General features: G+C 38.1%; 1 protein-coding gene across 1 annotated transcript in view; it reads left to right on the top strand.

The window, feature by feature from the left end:
• The first annotated feature begins 3,437 nt into the window (after positions 1 to 3,437).
• The window catches only part of CD2AP (CD2 associated protein), a 111,003-nt gene continuing 98,595 nt past the window's right edge, over positions 3,438 to 15,845 (top strand). Inside the window, exon 1 of the mRNA XM_081032300.1 lies at positions 3,438 to 3,830. Coding sequence (XP_080888426.1) covers positions 3,827 to 3,830 — 4 coding nt within the window. The 5' untranslated portion in view covers positions 3,438 to 3,826. The remainder of the gene's footprint in view (positions 3,831 to 15,845) is intronic.

The following is a 15,845-nucleotide window of genomic DNA, read 5'->3' as shown; positions in this document are numbered from 1 at the left end:
TCATCATATTTTCTATGCTCCAACTAATAGTGTAACCGCAGGTGAGCTTCACGTCTCTAGCATGCATTCTGCTGTAACCCAAGCCAGCTTGGTTTAGCTGGATAAAACTATGACTCACTTGCATTCTTTCCCCAGACTCTCCTATCTGTGCATATACTGTAAGTCCACTCCTTTTAATCATTAAGCTCTTAAGCCATTAGGTTCTGGTCAGCATCAAATTCGTTTAGGAATAAAGCTTCAGGTCTATCAACCATGACTAGGATATGATATCTAAACTTCAAACAGTGAGTAGGTTTTAACAAAACAAAGCTAACACCTTGGCCAGTTGTTTCAGCTCGAACGCATGAGAGCGGAATAGTCTCACGGACTGCATCCCCTGGAAACTGGATGGAATAATTCTCTTGACAACCAGGGCCTGAAACCGTGATCAATTGCTCCCTGCCTTAGCCCCAGCCAATCACTAGAGTTCCCAGCCCCAACTCCCACAGCAACCATGATTAATGATTTTTCCCTTATATAATCTTGTCACTGGAGGCCTTCGGGGAGCCAGACTTTTGGGACCACGAGCTCACCTGTGTCTCTAGACTTGGCGCCAATTCCTTAAATAAACCTTTCTTTGCTGCAAACTCCTGCTGTGTTTTCTTTCCTCTTGGATGCAGGTAGGCAAGCCAACCCCTTTGAGTCTGCGGTAACAATAGTTATTGCTGAGAGAAGCAATGTTTTGAGCTAACTAAAGTGCTAGCTATATAAAAATGAATAGAATACAGTGCCATACTTTGAAGGTCTCACTGGGGAAATAAGTTACAAGATGAAAAGAGCTCCATGGAGTAATTAATAACTAATATTTGCTTAGTACTTGAAAGTTTGGGACATAGTTTTACATACCATTTTGTAAGTTTAAAAAATAAATTTCTGGATTTCATTCTACTATGTTTGAATTTACCTTTGGAAGATAGCATTAACTCCAGGATCGTGATTACTTCTTAGCTTTACTTCAGTTTTCTCAGCCTTTCTTATGGGTCCCATTCCCTGATCCTTCCAATTTCTTTTATGATCCAATATCTCAACATTACCTCAGTGGGATATTGCCCTCTGAATACGCATAATGATTTTTCTGTAGTAAGTGAAAATAATACAGACCCTGAGATTTCTAAGATAGAATTATGTTTTATCTTGTTGCCAGATCATGTGACCTGACTTCTTGTTAAAAAAATGTGGTCAACTTATTTACTTGTGGCCTCCATTCCTTATCACTCACTCATTTAGTCACTGAAACCTTTAATTGACTTTTAACTTGTTACATATATTCTGAATAAGTAGTTATATGTATTATATATTCTGAAATTATACTTTCAAAGGTAACCTTATTGTCACATCCAGTGATCTTTTTTCTCTCCTGTTTGTTTTCCTTAACCTCTCTTCAGTTCTATTCATTGGTCTTTCTTCTTGAAATGTCTAGGATCCTAGAGACCTAGGAATTAGTTCTCATCCAATATATTATTCTTTGTTTCTTTTCATGAATTTTGACTGGCCTCCCACCAGCCTCTTTCTTTCAAATCTTAAACGATTTACTTTCTTATATGCTGCGGGAGCCACACAGATTTCTTTAAGGCTCAGGAATATTGTTTGCATGTCCACCTACACTCTTTACTTCTAGGATTCCTCCAGGATGAAATTATTGCCTTCCTCGAAGTTTTAGTTCAATTTACACCTCTTCCCGAATCTTGCCTTACCCATAACAATTTATTTTCCTTTAAATTCTCAGGCATTTGACCTTTATTACCTCATACTGTTAACAAACTACGTGTTAATGTCTCACTTCCTAGTTAGAATGCAAAACCTTCGAGGATAAGAGCTGTACAACAGCTCTTTTGGGGGTTTGCTTGGTAGGGGACAATGAACATGATACTCAGTATTTGTTGGTTGAAAAAGGCACAATGTGTTCTGTGGTTCTAACCCAACACAGACAACATGTGCATTTTGTGTACGTGTACGTGTGCATATTAAATTTTTTCCTTGTTTCCTTTTTGGCTTCTGATTGTGACCAACAATTCTTGTTGTAAGGCATTATATGCAACCTTTTTAGAAATAATAAAATAATTAAAAGATGGTAAAAGCCGGCTGTAGGAGAATGGATGGGATACAGGGAATGGACATTTACAGAGTGTGACAATGTGCCAGACACTGTTTTGAACTGTGAAGACTTTTTACAGGGACTCTAGAAACTGAAGTCCAGTGAGGTTCATTTTTCCAAGGTCCTACAAGACGTAAGGGTTGTACTGAGTTTCAGAAACCTACGTCTGCCTGGCTCGAAAGGGAAAGGCAGTTTCAGTATTGGATAATTGTAAGGATTAAGTGACATAATTTCTTTAAAAAGCACTAGGCACAGTAGTTGGCATGCGACAAACGTTCCTCTCCCACACGTCTGTACCGGAATTGGGTCTACTTCCACTTAAAAGAGGGGGAAAACGCTGGAGGAATTAATTGTGTTTGTTTTTCACTCTAGGAAAGCTTTGGATTACAATAATCCTACGCCCCTCTTCATACTGAGGCTAGAAAAAAAAAATGCCTGGAATATTCCCAATCATGACTATTCTCCCCCCCCAATCATGTAACACATTATACTTCCAAAAGGGAAAAGAGGTTTAAAAATTGTCTTGAGCTGAGACTAAAGGAAACCAATAATTTCCTTTTTTTTTTTTAAATTAAATTTATTGGTGTGACAACTGTTAGTAAATTTACATAGATTTCAGGTGTACAATTCTGTATTACATCCTCTATAAATCCCATTGTGTGTTCACCACCCAGAGTCAGTTCTCCTTCCATCACCATGTATTTGATCCAATAATTTACTTTTGTAGAATATAATTTATTTCGTGCCCAGGGTATCTTTCCGACGAAGCAATGCTTCTGATGGGTCAGTCTGGGGTCGCGGTAGCAGCTGGGCCTCCCTCCGACGAGGGCAAGTCAGCGGGCTCAGTCCCTTTCTCTCGTCGCCTCTTTCTTTTAGGTCCCCCCCACCCCCCCACGAGCTTGCTGTGCTGCAGAAAACACGAGCACGTCGCTGCCTCGGAAGTGGGGCAACGCAGACTCCCTCTGCCTAGCAGCAAAGTCTCTTTGTAGCGCTCCGAGCGACCCACCACACACAACGTCCGGCCCAGCCGTCCCCAAGTTGAGCGCGGCGGCCCAAGCGCAGCTCCGCCGGGTGCCTCCCCCCACGCGCTCGCCGCACCTGGACGCCGGGAGCGCGCGCCCCCCGGCCGTGACGTCACCGCACCTGGCACCCGCCGCGGAGCCGGGTGTGGAGCTGGAGCGCGGCGGGGCGGGGCGGGGCGGGGAGCGAGGGCTTCTCGCGAGATTTGCGTCCTCCCCGGCCTGTGTCCCGACACCTTCCCGGCCTCGCTGCGGGTCTCCACGTCGGTCCCGGGCTCCGCGTCCTCGAGCGCCTGGCGTGGACGGAGAGGCGAGGGGCGGGCTCCCGGGCTCGGCCGGCGCTCCGGGTTGGAGCCCGCGGCCAAGACGGGCCGGCAGGGCCCGCCCACCCCGGCGGGAGCGTCCTAGGGTGGGAAAGCCGCCGTCTGGGCGGGCGGGGGAGGGCCCTCCCGCCGCCGCCGCCGCCGCCGCCGCCGCCTGTTCCCCGCGGGCCGCGCGCGCTGACGGGACTGTCCGGGGAGCGCCGCGGGCGGATGGAGGCGCCTGGTCGCCCCGACTGAGCTCAGAGGGGCACGAGCGGAGCGCAGGGCCCGCCTCCTGCCGCTGCGGCGGCCGCGCGAGCAGCTGGAGGAGGAGCAGCGGCGCCGGGCTTCTCCCCGCGGGGGCCCCCAGCATGGGTAAGAGAGCGGGGCGCTTCCCACCGCCGGCCGGCGGGCGCCCTTGCCGGGGTCCGCGGGGAAGGGACGCGGGCCGCCGCCGCTCCGTCCCCTGCCTCCCAGCTCGCTGGCTGTGCGCGCGGGGCCAGGAGGCGGCGGGCTCGCGGGGCCGCCTGGCGCCCCCTGCCCGCCTCCTCTCTCTGCTCCCCGCGAAGGTGAGGGAACCGGGCGGAGGGGCGCGCGGGCGGCTCCTTCCCGGCCCGGCGCCCGCGGCGCTCCGCCGGGAGCGGGCCGCTTCCCCAGCCCCTTCTTCTTCCCACCCCCGTGGGGGAGGCCGGTCTAAACCCTACACGAAGTAGCGCTTTCGACGGGCGTATCTTCCGCGAGGCTTTTGTAGAGATGGGTTCTTAAGCTGTTTTGTGTCTTGCCTTTTTTTATGTTGGGAAAGGCAACCACCGCCCCCCACCCCCGCGCCCCCCGCTAAAACCGGCGAGGGATGCCTGGAGGAGGACGGCGGAGCTTGAGGGCGGACGGCGGTTCTGCCTGGGCCGGGGCGTCGGCATTTAAATGTTAAATCCCTCCTGGAGGACCGCGTTGGGGTTTCGTAGGACTTCGGTGTTGAACCCCCTTCGAGAGGCAGTTTCCTGTTTGGAGTCAGACTTCCTTGCTCGTGGAGGGAAAAGTCCAAGGCCTTCTGTGCTGTTTGCTGTCTGCCCTCACGTTTTGGTGGGGGCTGGAGGAAGCAGAGTGGGCTTGGAAAGGGAGTTTTGGGGCGTCGTGGAACGATTTTTTTGACAGCAAAGTGCAGTGCGGGCTAGGCACTGTCTCCCGCAATGTTTTACAAGAAGCAATTTAAAAGAGCTGCGTTAAAAAAAAGAAAATCAGTGTGCGACTTTACAGCACAAGTTTGTGTCCCCGTAAGGCATGAGCGTGTTCTGTAAGCGTCGTCTTAGTTTTGGTTTTGTAGAGTAAATCAGGAGGGTGCTGTCGCTGTTTCTGCAGTTGAGGAGAGTTGATGCTGCTTCATCTCCACAAGCTAGTCACCAAAATTATTAACTTTTGAAACTAACACATGATTTAGAAGCAGGACAAATACAGACGCCTGCTGATGTGGCACCTTCTTCTGCCCACACGTTGTTTTCTGGGAAATGCTTTAAGCACAGTGTTTATAGACGCTCGCCCTGCTCTTCTGTGTTTTCTTAGGCTTTCTACTTTTATGTTTCTACTTTTATGTTCCTCCATCTCCTCCTTGTTTTCAGGTAACTTGTACACAGTCCTTTTAAACTCAAACAGTAGAAAACCTTTGGTATTTGGAAGTTTAAAATAAATTCCTTTCCAATTGATTAGTTGAGTTTACTGGGTAATTCAGGGTTTATTTCTTTACGCATCAAGTTATAAATCCACTTTAACTGCGTTTGTTGAAAATCATACCAAAATTAAATGTGCAATTCTTTTCTGAACAGGATGGAGAATATAATTAAGCCTCTTGATGACCTGGGGTCATAATTTATCTTCTATCAGGTACAGTGCTGCCTTGAGAATCTGTCGATTGTATATAGGATTGTTGATCAGATTCCTTTGCGTTTTGAAGTTACTTAAATACTTTTCTGCTTGCTGTTGGATGTGCTTGTCACTGTGCTAAGTCCCTCTGCACACCCCGTTCTCTAGTTTTTCTACAAGTGTGGAAATCATTCAGATTTGTGGTTCTCTATAAGGGAAATATAAATAGACCCTTAGTGTGTGAGACTCTTGAGTAAAGTAAATGAGTGTCAATACTTGGACATTGAAGTAACTGTTTTGATTGTTGAGAGGCCTTTTTTTAGTGACTTCTTTGCTGTGTTCTGGTTAGGTAAGTTGCCATATCATCTTGGTTAAATGTGATGTTTGCATACTCTCACCTTGACTACTCAGAATGTGTTTTGAAGGTTGATTACTTGGGGGCATTTGCAGTTAATTTTTGAAAGGTATTTGTCATACATTTCCATATGAATGTATACTTTAACTTTATTGGTTATGTACTAATTCATATTAAAATTTCAAAATGATTTAAAGGAGTTTCCTCTTTAATATAAATCGCATTTTCTTTGTTTTGTTACCAGCAGTCTTTATTTGTCATGATTTAAGATGACAGCTTAAAAATAGTTGCATAGTATTTTATCAAAGTCTTTAATTTCTTTGTTTTGAAATAACTTGGATACCTATTAAGCGATGGGTCCTACGTTTAAGTGGTACAGCTAGAGTTAAGAGCGTGGGCTTTGGACTGGAACAGTTTAAGGTCAAATCCTGTCTCTTCCACCTACTAGCTGTTGTGATTTGAGTAATTAGTTAACCTCTTTGCTTCAGTTTCTTAATCTATAAATGGGATTGAAAATATCAACCTCATAGGTTGTTAGGAGGATTGAGTGAGCAAATACTTATAAAGTGCTTAGAATAGTGCTAGTGTAGGTCGCTGTTTTTATTTTCAAATGATTTCCCCAATTCTTGCTCCAACTTGAAAAAACAGTTCTCAATTTTGGATCTTGGTTAGAAGCAGCATATTGTACTTAAAGGACCAGTGGGATGAGATGGTTTTGTACTAATGCAGAAATTGAATTTCATATATTATTTCCTTGGAAAAATTATGTAGGAAAATACTTTCAATATTGGGTATACTGTGAGAAAGTCCATTGTTGGTAGTAAGTTTAGTAGTTTAGGAAAAACTAAGTTGGACGAGTACTAGCAGAGACTATGTATTTTATGTTAAACTAAAGCACTGGTTTTAATTTCTACATTATAAATTTATCATAAAGAAATTTGAGGTATTATGTATGAAAGAATTTGGGGAGTTAGAGAGTTAGAAAAGCAATAGTTATTTTTCTTATTTCCAAAGTACAGATCTGCATTTTGGAGTGGAATAAAACAGAAAACAAGTGGCACAAAAGTGTTACTATGTGTGAACTTCTGCTTTTGAAAAAGTTAAGTGGATTTTAACTGAAAATCTCTTAATTTTAGATAAGGTTATGAACTTTTCTGTTTAAATTATTTTTTATAATCTCATAAATAAGTTAACATGTTTAAATTAGAAGGTAGTTTCAATGGGCAAAAATATGCAATTGGTTTAGAAATGACATGCACTTACATAATGGTGATTTATTTCTTTATTTTGTTGCACTGATGGAGAAAGTCTTGATTCATACAGATAAGTAGTGGCAAATGGAAATTCCCTGCTAATGGCTCACCTTTCAGTCTCAGGATTTACTTCAATTAAACTAATCTAGAGCATAAAAGAGGAATATTAGGAAATTTTTGTTTCAAAGATGCATCTCTAGTAAATCTAATAATCAGTTGTATTCCTTAATTAGTAAGTACTCATGATAGGATTTTTCTAAATATTTCACACTTTGAATAATTACAACTCCATAAAATCACATTAAGTGTGAAAATTCACATTCATAATTTATATTTTCCTATAGAAACTAGCCTCAAGATTGCATCTCTTTAAATGACAGGTTTGCAAAATAAAATGTCAGATTAACTTAATAAGGTGATCTAAATTTTAAGACATTTAATATAAAAGTTATAAAACATGAAGTGCTTTTAGTTCATTCCATATTGCCAATCAAAAATACCTCCAAATTTTTATTAATACATAATTCAAATCTGTGATTCTTTTTCTCCTCTCCTTAGTCATGGAACATCCTATTAAATGTACTTTTAAGTATGATAAATGTTTAATTTTCTAATTATATAAAGAAATGGTGTCTCGTCATGGGCTTGAAGATAGGCAAAGAAAGAGATGTAATGATTCTTGATTTGGGTGAAAATGGTAAAGAGCTGCAGATCTGCTTCCTTGGTAAACTGGTGAAGTAAGTTGTGAGAGATCTGAAAGTTTTAGTTTGTGAAACAAAGGGCTATTCTTTCAATAAACCTACTATGTGATTGAAATTTAGGTAGATTGGGTAATCATTGTGATTTAGCTTGACTTGCTTAGTTGTAGGATTTGTTATCCAAGTACTAGGCAGATTTATGCAGAATCAAGTAGGATGTATGTCTTTTTAGATGGGGGAGAGGCCAGAAAACTGGTCTGGGAAAATGTGGATGGCCGTCCATCCATAATGGTGTATGCCTACAGTCCGCCTGTCAGCATGAGGGGTTAATGTGTAGTAGAAGGCAGTGTGTGGACAGAAGGAGCAGGCCAGCTTGGTGTGGGAATGGGATGGTGGTTGGTAGCAGGCACAGGTAGAGATTCAGCTTTGCATCTTAGAAGCAAAACCAGACAGGGTCCAGGTCTCTTAAGAGAGATACAAGGTAGATATTTCTTTCCAGGATGGCTTGGTCTTGAAATTTTTTAAAGTGTGCCAAGCAGTAAAATTGACAAGATGCTGAACTCCTAAGCTATAGATCTGACATATGTTTTTTGTCTTGGGACCACGTTAGTTGTCTACATAGTAGCTGGATCTATAAACGTGATGTAAATGATGACAACTGGGGTGAAATGAGATCCTCTGTCGGAATGCTGGAGGATATTCCCTGGTCACAGTCTCCTATTCCCTTTGTTTATTTGGTCCCAGGGATTTAATGTGTCTGCTTGTTTTCTTTGCTGCTATCTCATTTTCACCACAGTCCTTTGCTTTCAGACCCAGTGCAAAGCAGGTTACAAAGTTGCAACATGCGCCCAACATACCCTTCCATTTTAGAAACAAGCTCTCAGTCCTTAACAGTGTTAAGTATTCATAATTGCAAGTATAATAAATGGGCAGGTAAGGCATAAGAAACTTGAAAGTACTACTAATTGTTGGTCCCTTGGTTTCACTGAAGTGGTGTTGGCAGGTATTATAGACTTTTCTTGTCTTTTGTTTTGGGGGGGGGGTTGTTTTGTAGAGTGTATTTGTCCTGTTCAGCCCTTCCTCACATTCCCCCCACTTCACTCCTCCCAGCTTTCTTTTAGGTTTATGTTAAATGGATGTTCAGACGATTTCAGAGTCAGTTATTACCACTGTTAAGCAGATAGAATCCCTTCATAATCTTACTAGGGCTTCTCTGACCCAAGACCATACTACACGAAATACTTTCATTTTTTGGTCATAACCTTGGCTTTTAGCCCCAAGTGGTTTTCCTTCTGGGCTCCTAAGTGTTTCCTCCTTTGGACTAAATTTGATATTATTTGTTTTTTGTTTTGTTTTGGATTTTGTTTGTTAGTTTCTGAAGGTCTCAGGTGCCTGGATGTTCTACTTTCTCACTGGATGTTTTACTAGTTGTTTGCACTTAAAGGAGCTTTTACCCTTAAGAAGAAACTCTCCTTTTTAAAAATTCATTATTCTAAATTGGTATCTAGCCTTAGATGCTGATTTAGTGTCAGATATGGCAGGGCTATGGACTCTTTCTTTCCTAGAACCTATTTATGCCGTATTAGCCCTTTAAATGCTTCCAACAGACTTGCATTTCATAATCTTTCACATTTTTGTATACTTTTTTAAACTTCCCATCATGATACTATTCTGTTTCTCAACTAATTTGCAAGGTAGAGATGACTAAAGTGGGATCCTAAATTCCAGTGCCTATTTTAATGCCACTTAGTTTAGGTTCTTTTTGATGATTCAATGTCCAGGTAATTATAAAAGTCAGTGACTGTGTGGCATTTAATTACTAGGAGTTTCTAGTAGAAAAATATATGGTAGATATATAGTAGAAATATATAGTAGAAAATTATATATGGTAACAGTAGCAAGCAGTTACCACCAACATTGAGAGAAAGGTTCTGTCACAAGGTCACATCATCAAGGAAAGGAGTTTTAGATGAGATTAATCAAGAATTTGCCCTAATGTGAGTATTGTGATTAATGCCGTGCTAGGCACTAGGGGTATTAGGACATACAAGTTGTGGTGCCTCAGGTAGTTTACAACAGTACTGGGGGTTGGGCATATTATTAGAATCATTTGGATTTAAAAAAAATTTCCCACAACCCCTGGAAACTGATATAAATGCTCCTGCCTCTCCCTCCGTCTAGTTGTTGATGAGCGTCTGAATGTGTTGGGATGGTTTACAGTGTTGTGATAGGAATATGACAACATGTGAATCATTAGAAATCCAAACTAGAGAGGAAGTAATAGTACATTAAAAGGATATATGCCAATGTCAGAAATGTTAAAAATGTACTGGAGAAGCATGAGGAAGATTAGCATATAGATTCTTACATTGGAAGGCACGTTGGAATTGTTCATCTCTCATTAATTTGACGTATGACATAGGGAGTATTTGGCAGTAGCCAAGAAAGTTTATTCCTACTCCTGGTACTGAGTGAGTCTTTAATGGACTGAAGCTTGCCTTCATTTGGACTGATGTCTTTAAGACCCTTTTACCTGAAATATTAAAATTGTCTTAACCTTCTTAGTACCCATCAGAGCTTGTTCTGAGGGGGCCAAAAATTTACCTCACATCTAGACTGATTTTATTAACTATAGCTGTGTCATTCCTAGAGTATTTTTATTTATCATGGTTATTGTAATCAAATGCCCAATTGTTTTGTATTATAAGAATAGAAGTTCATATATTTGTAAAATCGAGACCATACAATCTTGTCTAAAGTAGATCATAATGTTTTTAGGAAACATTTAAAGTTGCTCTTTCAAATGGATAGTCTTTCTGTATATTTTCAAACTTTTATTTAGAAATCTGTTTTGCTAATATCAAAGTTTTTGATTAGACTTTCATTGAATTTCCCGCTTTGCTGCAGCAGGTTACACTCTGATGAGTATTTTACCTCCTGTTTTGGAGTGTTTATGTGTGCATGGTATGTAAAATGAAGAGACTAATTTTACTTACCTACTAGGTAGACCATTCTTATCAAACACTTTACGAAGCAGTTTGAAAAAAATTATCTTAAGTGACGAAAATAAATCTGTTGAGAGTTCAGAATTTTCAGAATGAATGTGAAATGGAAATGTAAAAGCTGTATTTTAAATCTCAAGGTAACCCCTTTCCCACAAAAATTTTCTAAATTTCTTATATTCCTTATATATTATAAAACCCAATTGAATTATAATTAGAACCTCATAGTTTATAGCCTAAATAAAAAACTGTTTTGTTGTTTTCTTCATTTTATATGTGTTGACCTTACTTGGCTCCTGGCTCATTGATGCGGAGATCACATCACTTCCTCTGTTTAAAAAATTTGTTGACACCCTTAATAACTAGCAGAAAATTTGGAACCTGGTATGTGTCCACTAAGTCTGTGATTCAGTAATACTTTAATTTGGAGTAATTGGGGATAGAGGGCCAGTCTAATGAATAATACAAAATTTAAGTATATTGAAATATGTCCACCAAAACCAGACTAACAGAATGTTGTCTTATGGAGCTCCTGTTTCAAGTTGGTAGATGAGGTCTTTCATTTTAGAAATAAACTCTTTAATCCTTTCTGTAGGACTCATTGAGGCTCTTAAGTCCTTTTAGTAGAGAATCAGTAATCTGAGATACTAAGCGTTTTGTTAGGTGGGTCTGTCGAATTGCCCACTCCCTGTATGTTACATTGATGTTAAATGCTTACAGTAAATAAAGTGAAAATGACCTGTTTTGCAGACGAGAAGACATTTCTATATGAATCTCCAGTTTATCATGATGAACAAATTTAGGCATGAAGTCTTAATTTACTTTAAAAATTTGTTTTAAATAACTGAAAAATGGTGGTGGTACTGTAAAATTATACTTTCTTAAATGGGTGCTGTGAAGCAGGTATAGATGTGTTCTTTGAAGCTTACTGAATTGATAAATTACATATAAATTTAAAAATTTCTAGTGGTTATGTTAAAAAAAGAAACAGGTGAAATTAATTTTAATATGTTGGATGTGTTGGGGTAAAGAAAATACATATGTTCAATATAAAAAGTTATTAATGAGACAGTTTACCTTTTCTGTTTTTGAAATCTGGTGTGTATTTTACATTAATATAATATCTCAGTTTGGACTAGCCACAATTCACTTGCTCAGTGGACACCTATGGTTGGTGGTTGCCAGCTGGACAGTGCAGTTTTAGGATGTAAGCCCTACAGGTTTCTTGTGAATCTAATGGGAGTATATATGAAAATAGCTGTAAAGTATTATGCAATTGTAAATTGTTATATGGAATTGCATTATTTTAAGGTTTAATGATAAATCATTTTTGGCCTCATTTGATTAATTCTGTATTGATGTTTAATTAGTAACAATTCAATGTAATTAAATAAATACATTTTCTCATGGAAAAAAATATTGTTTAGTGGATTGCATGTAATAGGCCTAAAGTTTATTTCATTCTGTTTTCTAAATAAAATGTAGTTTTTGGCTCTTGGCTCTTGTTGTATTAGAGAAGTTGAAGCTTTTGAAAGACATTTGGGTTGTTACTTGAAGTATAAATCGGCTTTAGTAATAAAGCTTTTCTTTCAGTTTATAATTCTTACCTTTAGAGAGAAGTAAGATTAGGAGTAGTATTTCACAAAGAAATGAATGCTGTTGGTCAAAATCTCAAAAGGACAACAAATAATTATTGGGGATACTAAGTTCTCAGAAATGACTTGGGGAAACATTTTAGTTTAAAACCTGTCAGTTTTAAACATAAAATTTTGCATGGACCTTTGTGATGGAATTTTTCTGGCTAACAGGTCTATAATTTTTATTGGCTTTTCAGTGAGCTCTGATCTGAAAAAAGTTCTGAAGGACTGTTGCATAGCTAATACATGATTTCTTTTCCACATCCTAACATTTCTACTTTTCTTTAATCAGTCATATCCAACACTAACTGTTTTTTCCAAGAAAAATAATAGTTACAATTTTATCTTGTTAGTAAATATTTTGGTTTAAATTTGACAAATATTTCTGAAGCTCTTTGTATGTATCAAACAGCACATTCAGAAGCACTAAAAATAAACAGGTGGGCAAAATCCTTGCACTCCAGTTGCTTAATCATTAGTCAGGAGATTGTAATATATTATTGTAATACCGTGTTTATATTTTTGTAATACCATGTTTCCCCGAAAATAAGACCTAACCAAATAAGACCTAACCGGAAAATAAGCCCTAGCATGATTTTTCAGGATGACATCCCCTGGACATGAGCCCTAATGCGTCTTTTGGAGCAAAAATTAATATAAGACCTGGTCTTATTTTTGGGGAAACACGATAGGTGTTATAACACATTTAGTGAATATTTATTAGGTAATACTTCTGTTTAAGGCATAGTTTTAAGCATTTTACAGATGTTACCTCATTTAATTATCACAGCAAATGATACATTTTTGGAGTACTGTTCTCATTTTACAGATTAGGAAACAAAGACAAAAGCCGTAAGTAATTAGTACTGAATCCAGGTAATCAATCCTATTCCAGTGCTTGTACTCTTAACTGCTATGACATGTGAAACGAATTCCTAACTCTTCTTCCGAAAGGTGTCATTTGGGTTACAGATAATAGGCATTCTTGATCCTCTTATCTTGCTCTACTTTTTTTTAAAATCCATTCTGTCCACGTTGTAACTTACTATGTGATTTCCTATTTATTATGTTTATTTCTGTCTCACCCTGTTAGAATATAAACTCCAGGAGTGCATAGAGCTTTTGTTTCCCTTAGATATATCCAAGCGCCTACGTAGAATAAGTGCCTCCCAGTAGCAGTCACTCAATTATTTGCTGAATGAGTATTGAGTGTGATTATACCTATGTGGAAATAATTTAACATTTTAAGCAATATATCATCTTTTTAATGCTACAAATTGCTGTTGAGTACATGTTCTACTACAGGCACTGTGATGGGATTTGGGAATACAAAGATGAGTAAAGCATAGTCCCCTGCTTGCGTCCCTGGCCAGATAATGTTTTTTGGCAATTTGAATTTAACACTTTGATTCTAAGAATTTAGGTTATTGTTTTTTGAATGCATGCATTTTTGGTGGGTGCTTAAAAATATGGAGAAATGAAAATGATTCAAAATTTTCCATTATATCATTTCATTATGTTTGTAAAGTCTACTTAGAAAGCGAGTGAAACTCTTTTGTAGCAACTTCCCATTTTTTGGTAAGCTTACAATTTCTTTTTAGCTGTTGTTTTGCTGTTTGTTGGCATTTAGGGAAATGCTTATAATGCTAGGCATTTTATTGAGCATTTAATCCCCACAAGAGAGCATTCTGGGGTAAAACATCATTGTTCCCAGTATTCAGATTCAGAAATTGAAGTAGATTCTTACCCAAGGTTGAATCAGAATGTGGAAAAGGTAGGCTCAAAATTGCTTTGGTCTGATTTCAAAGCGTGTCCTTTTAATTATTTCTTAAAACACTTTGGGAATAAGGAGAACAGAGCAAGTAATACGAATTGAAATGACTATCCTAATGTGGTTTAAAAATAAAGAAATTTAAATACTTATCACCTAAAATGGTAGATTGGTATTAACATTGCTCATATATTTGGGTAACTATTTTCTCTTAAAAGACTTAACAGATTTTAATCATGTTACACGTAGGTCTTTTAAGAAACATACCCAGTAGGTTAGCATAGGATTTTTTTGGTGAGTTCTATAAAACTTTATGACGAATATTCATATAAATCTTTAACCTGATGTGAAATGTACTTAAAACTAATTTCTAGTGTTTTCTCAAAGTTAATGGAATAAAAATCTGCATAAAGAATATTTAATTGAATTTTTAAACTGGTTTGCTCTTTAGATGGGTTTTGTGTTTGCTGTTTTTAGGATTTATTATTTTGGGAGGTGGCATTAATCATGTGCATTGTAATTTCTTTGTTTTGGACTAAACAGTGTGTGAGATTAAATCATTTTTTTTTAACTTTTGATTAAGGTTCTTTTTTTTTTGTGTGTGGGTATCTGTCACCTTTGGTCTGATTTAGTAATGTTGAATGTAATACTGTGTAAAAATTTACTTACACTGTATTTTCTTTTTTTTGGATATGTGCTAAGAGTATATATGATACTATGTAAATGTTTGCACTCTATTTGAAATAGAAAAAAGAAAGGGTGTGTTTTATGTATATATATATCTTAAGAATGAATAGATTTAACTTATCTGTTGGAAAATGCTGCTTATCAGTTCTTTATTGAAACAAGCTTGAGGAAATAAATGACAAATTCTAATATATAGCGAAAAAGACTTTAGGGATGATAACTGGGCTTTCTTATTACTGTTTTGATTAATGCATCTGGGTAACTTGAGGGGATCTAAATAATGAAATGTCATTGGTTAATGACATTTATGATAAAGATAGTCCTGGAAATAAGGAGTTTCTAGTAAAGATTTTTGCTTTATGGTAAAGAATAAATATTTAATAGTGGAGACAAAAAATAAAAGTATGTTTTCTTTTTTTTAATAGGAAATAAGAGATGGAGTCTTTAAAGTGTTTATCATACTATTGCTTCTTTGACAATAAAGCTTATTGTTTCTGAACTTGCAATTTGTTTTTAATTTTTGTATAACTTTCTATGTTTTGTCCTTTGATGTATTAAATAAACAAAGGTTAATCCTCAATGATATAATACAACCAGTGGTATTACATAGAATAAGGTTCATTTAAGAGACCCAATTAAATGTCATTGTGATATTTATACTATATTGACCAAAAACCAAAGTAAACATTCTGTAGTGAATGCCCATATAACTCAAACCTGTTTGCAATTTGTTTATATAATTTTTTAATGAAGTGACTGTTCAATATCAAAGGAATACATATTTATTAAGGCTGAACAGCCAGAAAATTTTTATATTGCCGTCAATATTTTTATGCATAATGTTTTAAAAATTTTCTGGATTAAAAAAAATTTAAGCTTGTTTTTAGACATTGTTTTAAAAAATCACTTTTTTCTTTTTAACAAGTTTGTTTTTAAAAATATACTATTAAAAATAAACACCTATTAACAACTAGTAGACCCCTTAAAAAATATTCCACCAACACCCACCTGCAGCCAAGTTGTTAAGTAAAAGTCTTTCTTCTACCCCTACTACCCTCCTCCTGTGAGGATCAAGTTCTAAAGTGACCACCGTTCCGTTTTAAATACTTAACTTTCTTTTACTTGTTTTTCAG

The sequence above is a fragment of the Rhinolophus hipposideros genome (assembly GCF_964194185.1).
Source record: "Rhinolophus hipposideros genome assembly, chromosome: 3".
Taxonomy (NCBI): Eukaryota; Metazoa; Chordata; class Mammalia; order Chiroptera; family Rhinolophidae; genus Rhinolophus; species Rhinolophus hipposideros.
The sequence above is the reverse complement of the archived record's forward strand: the minus strand, read 5'-3'. Positions and strand labels throughout refer to the sequence as shown.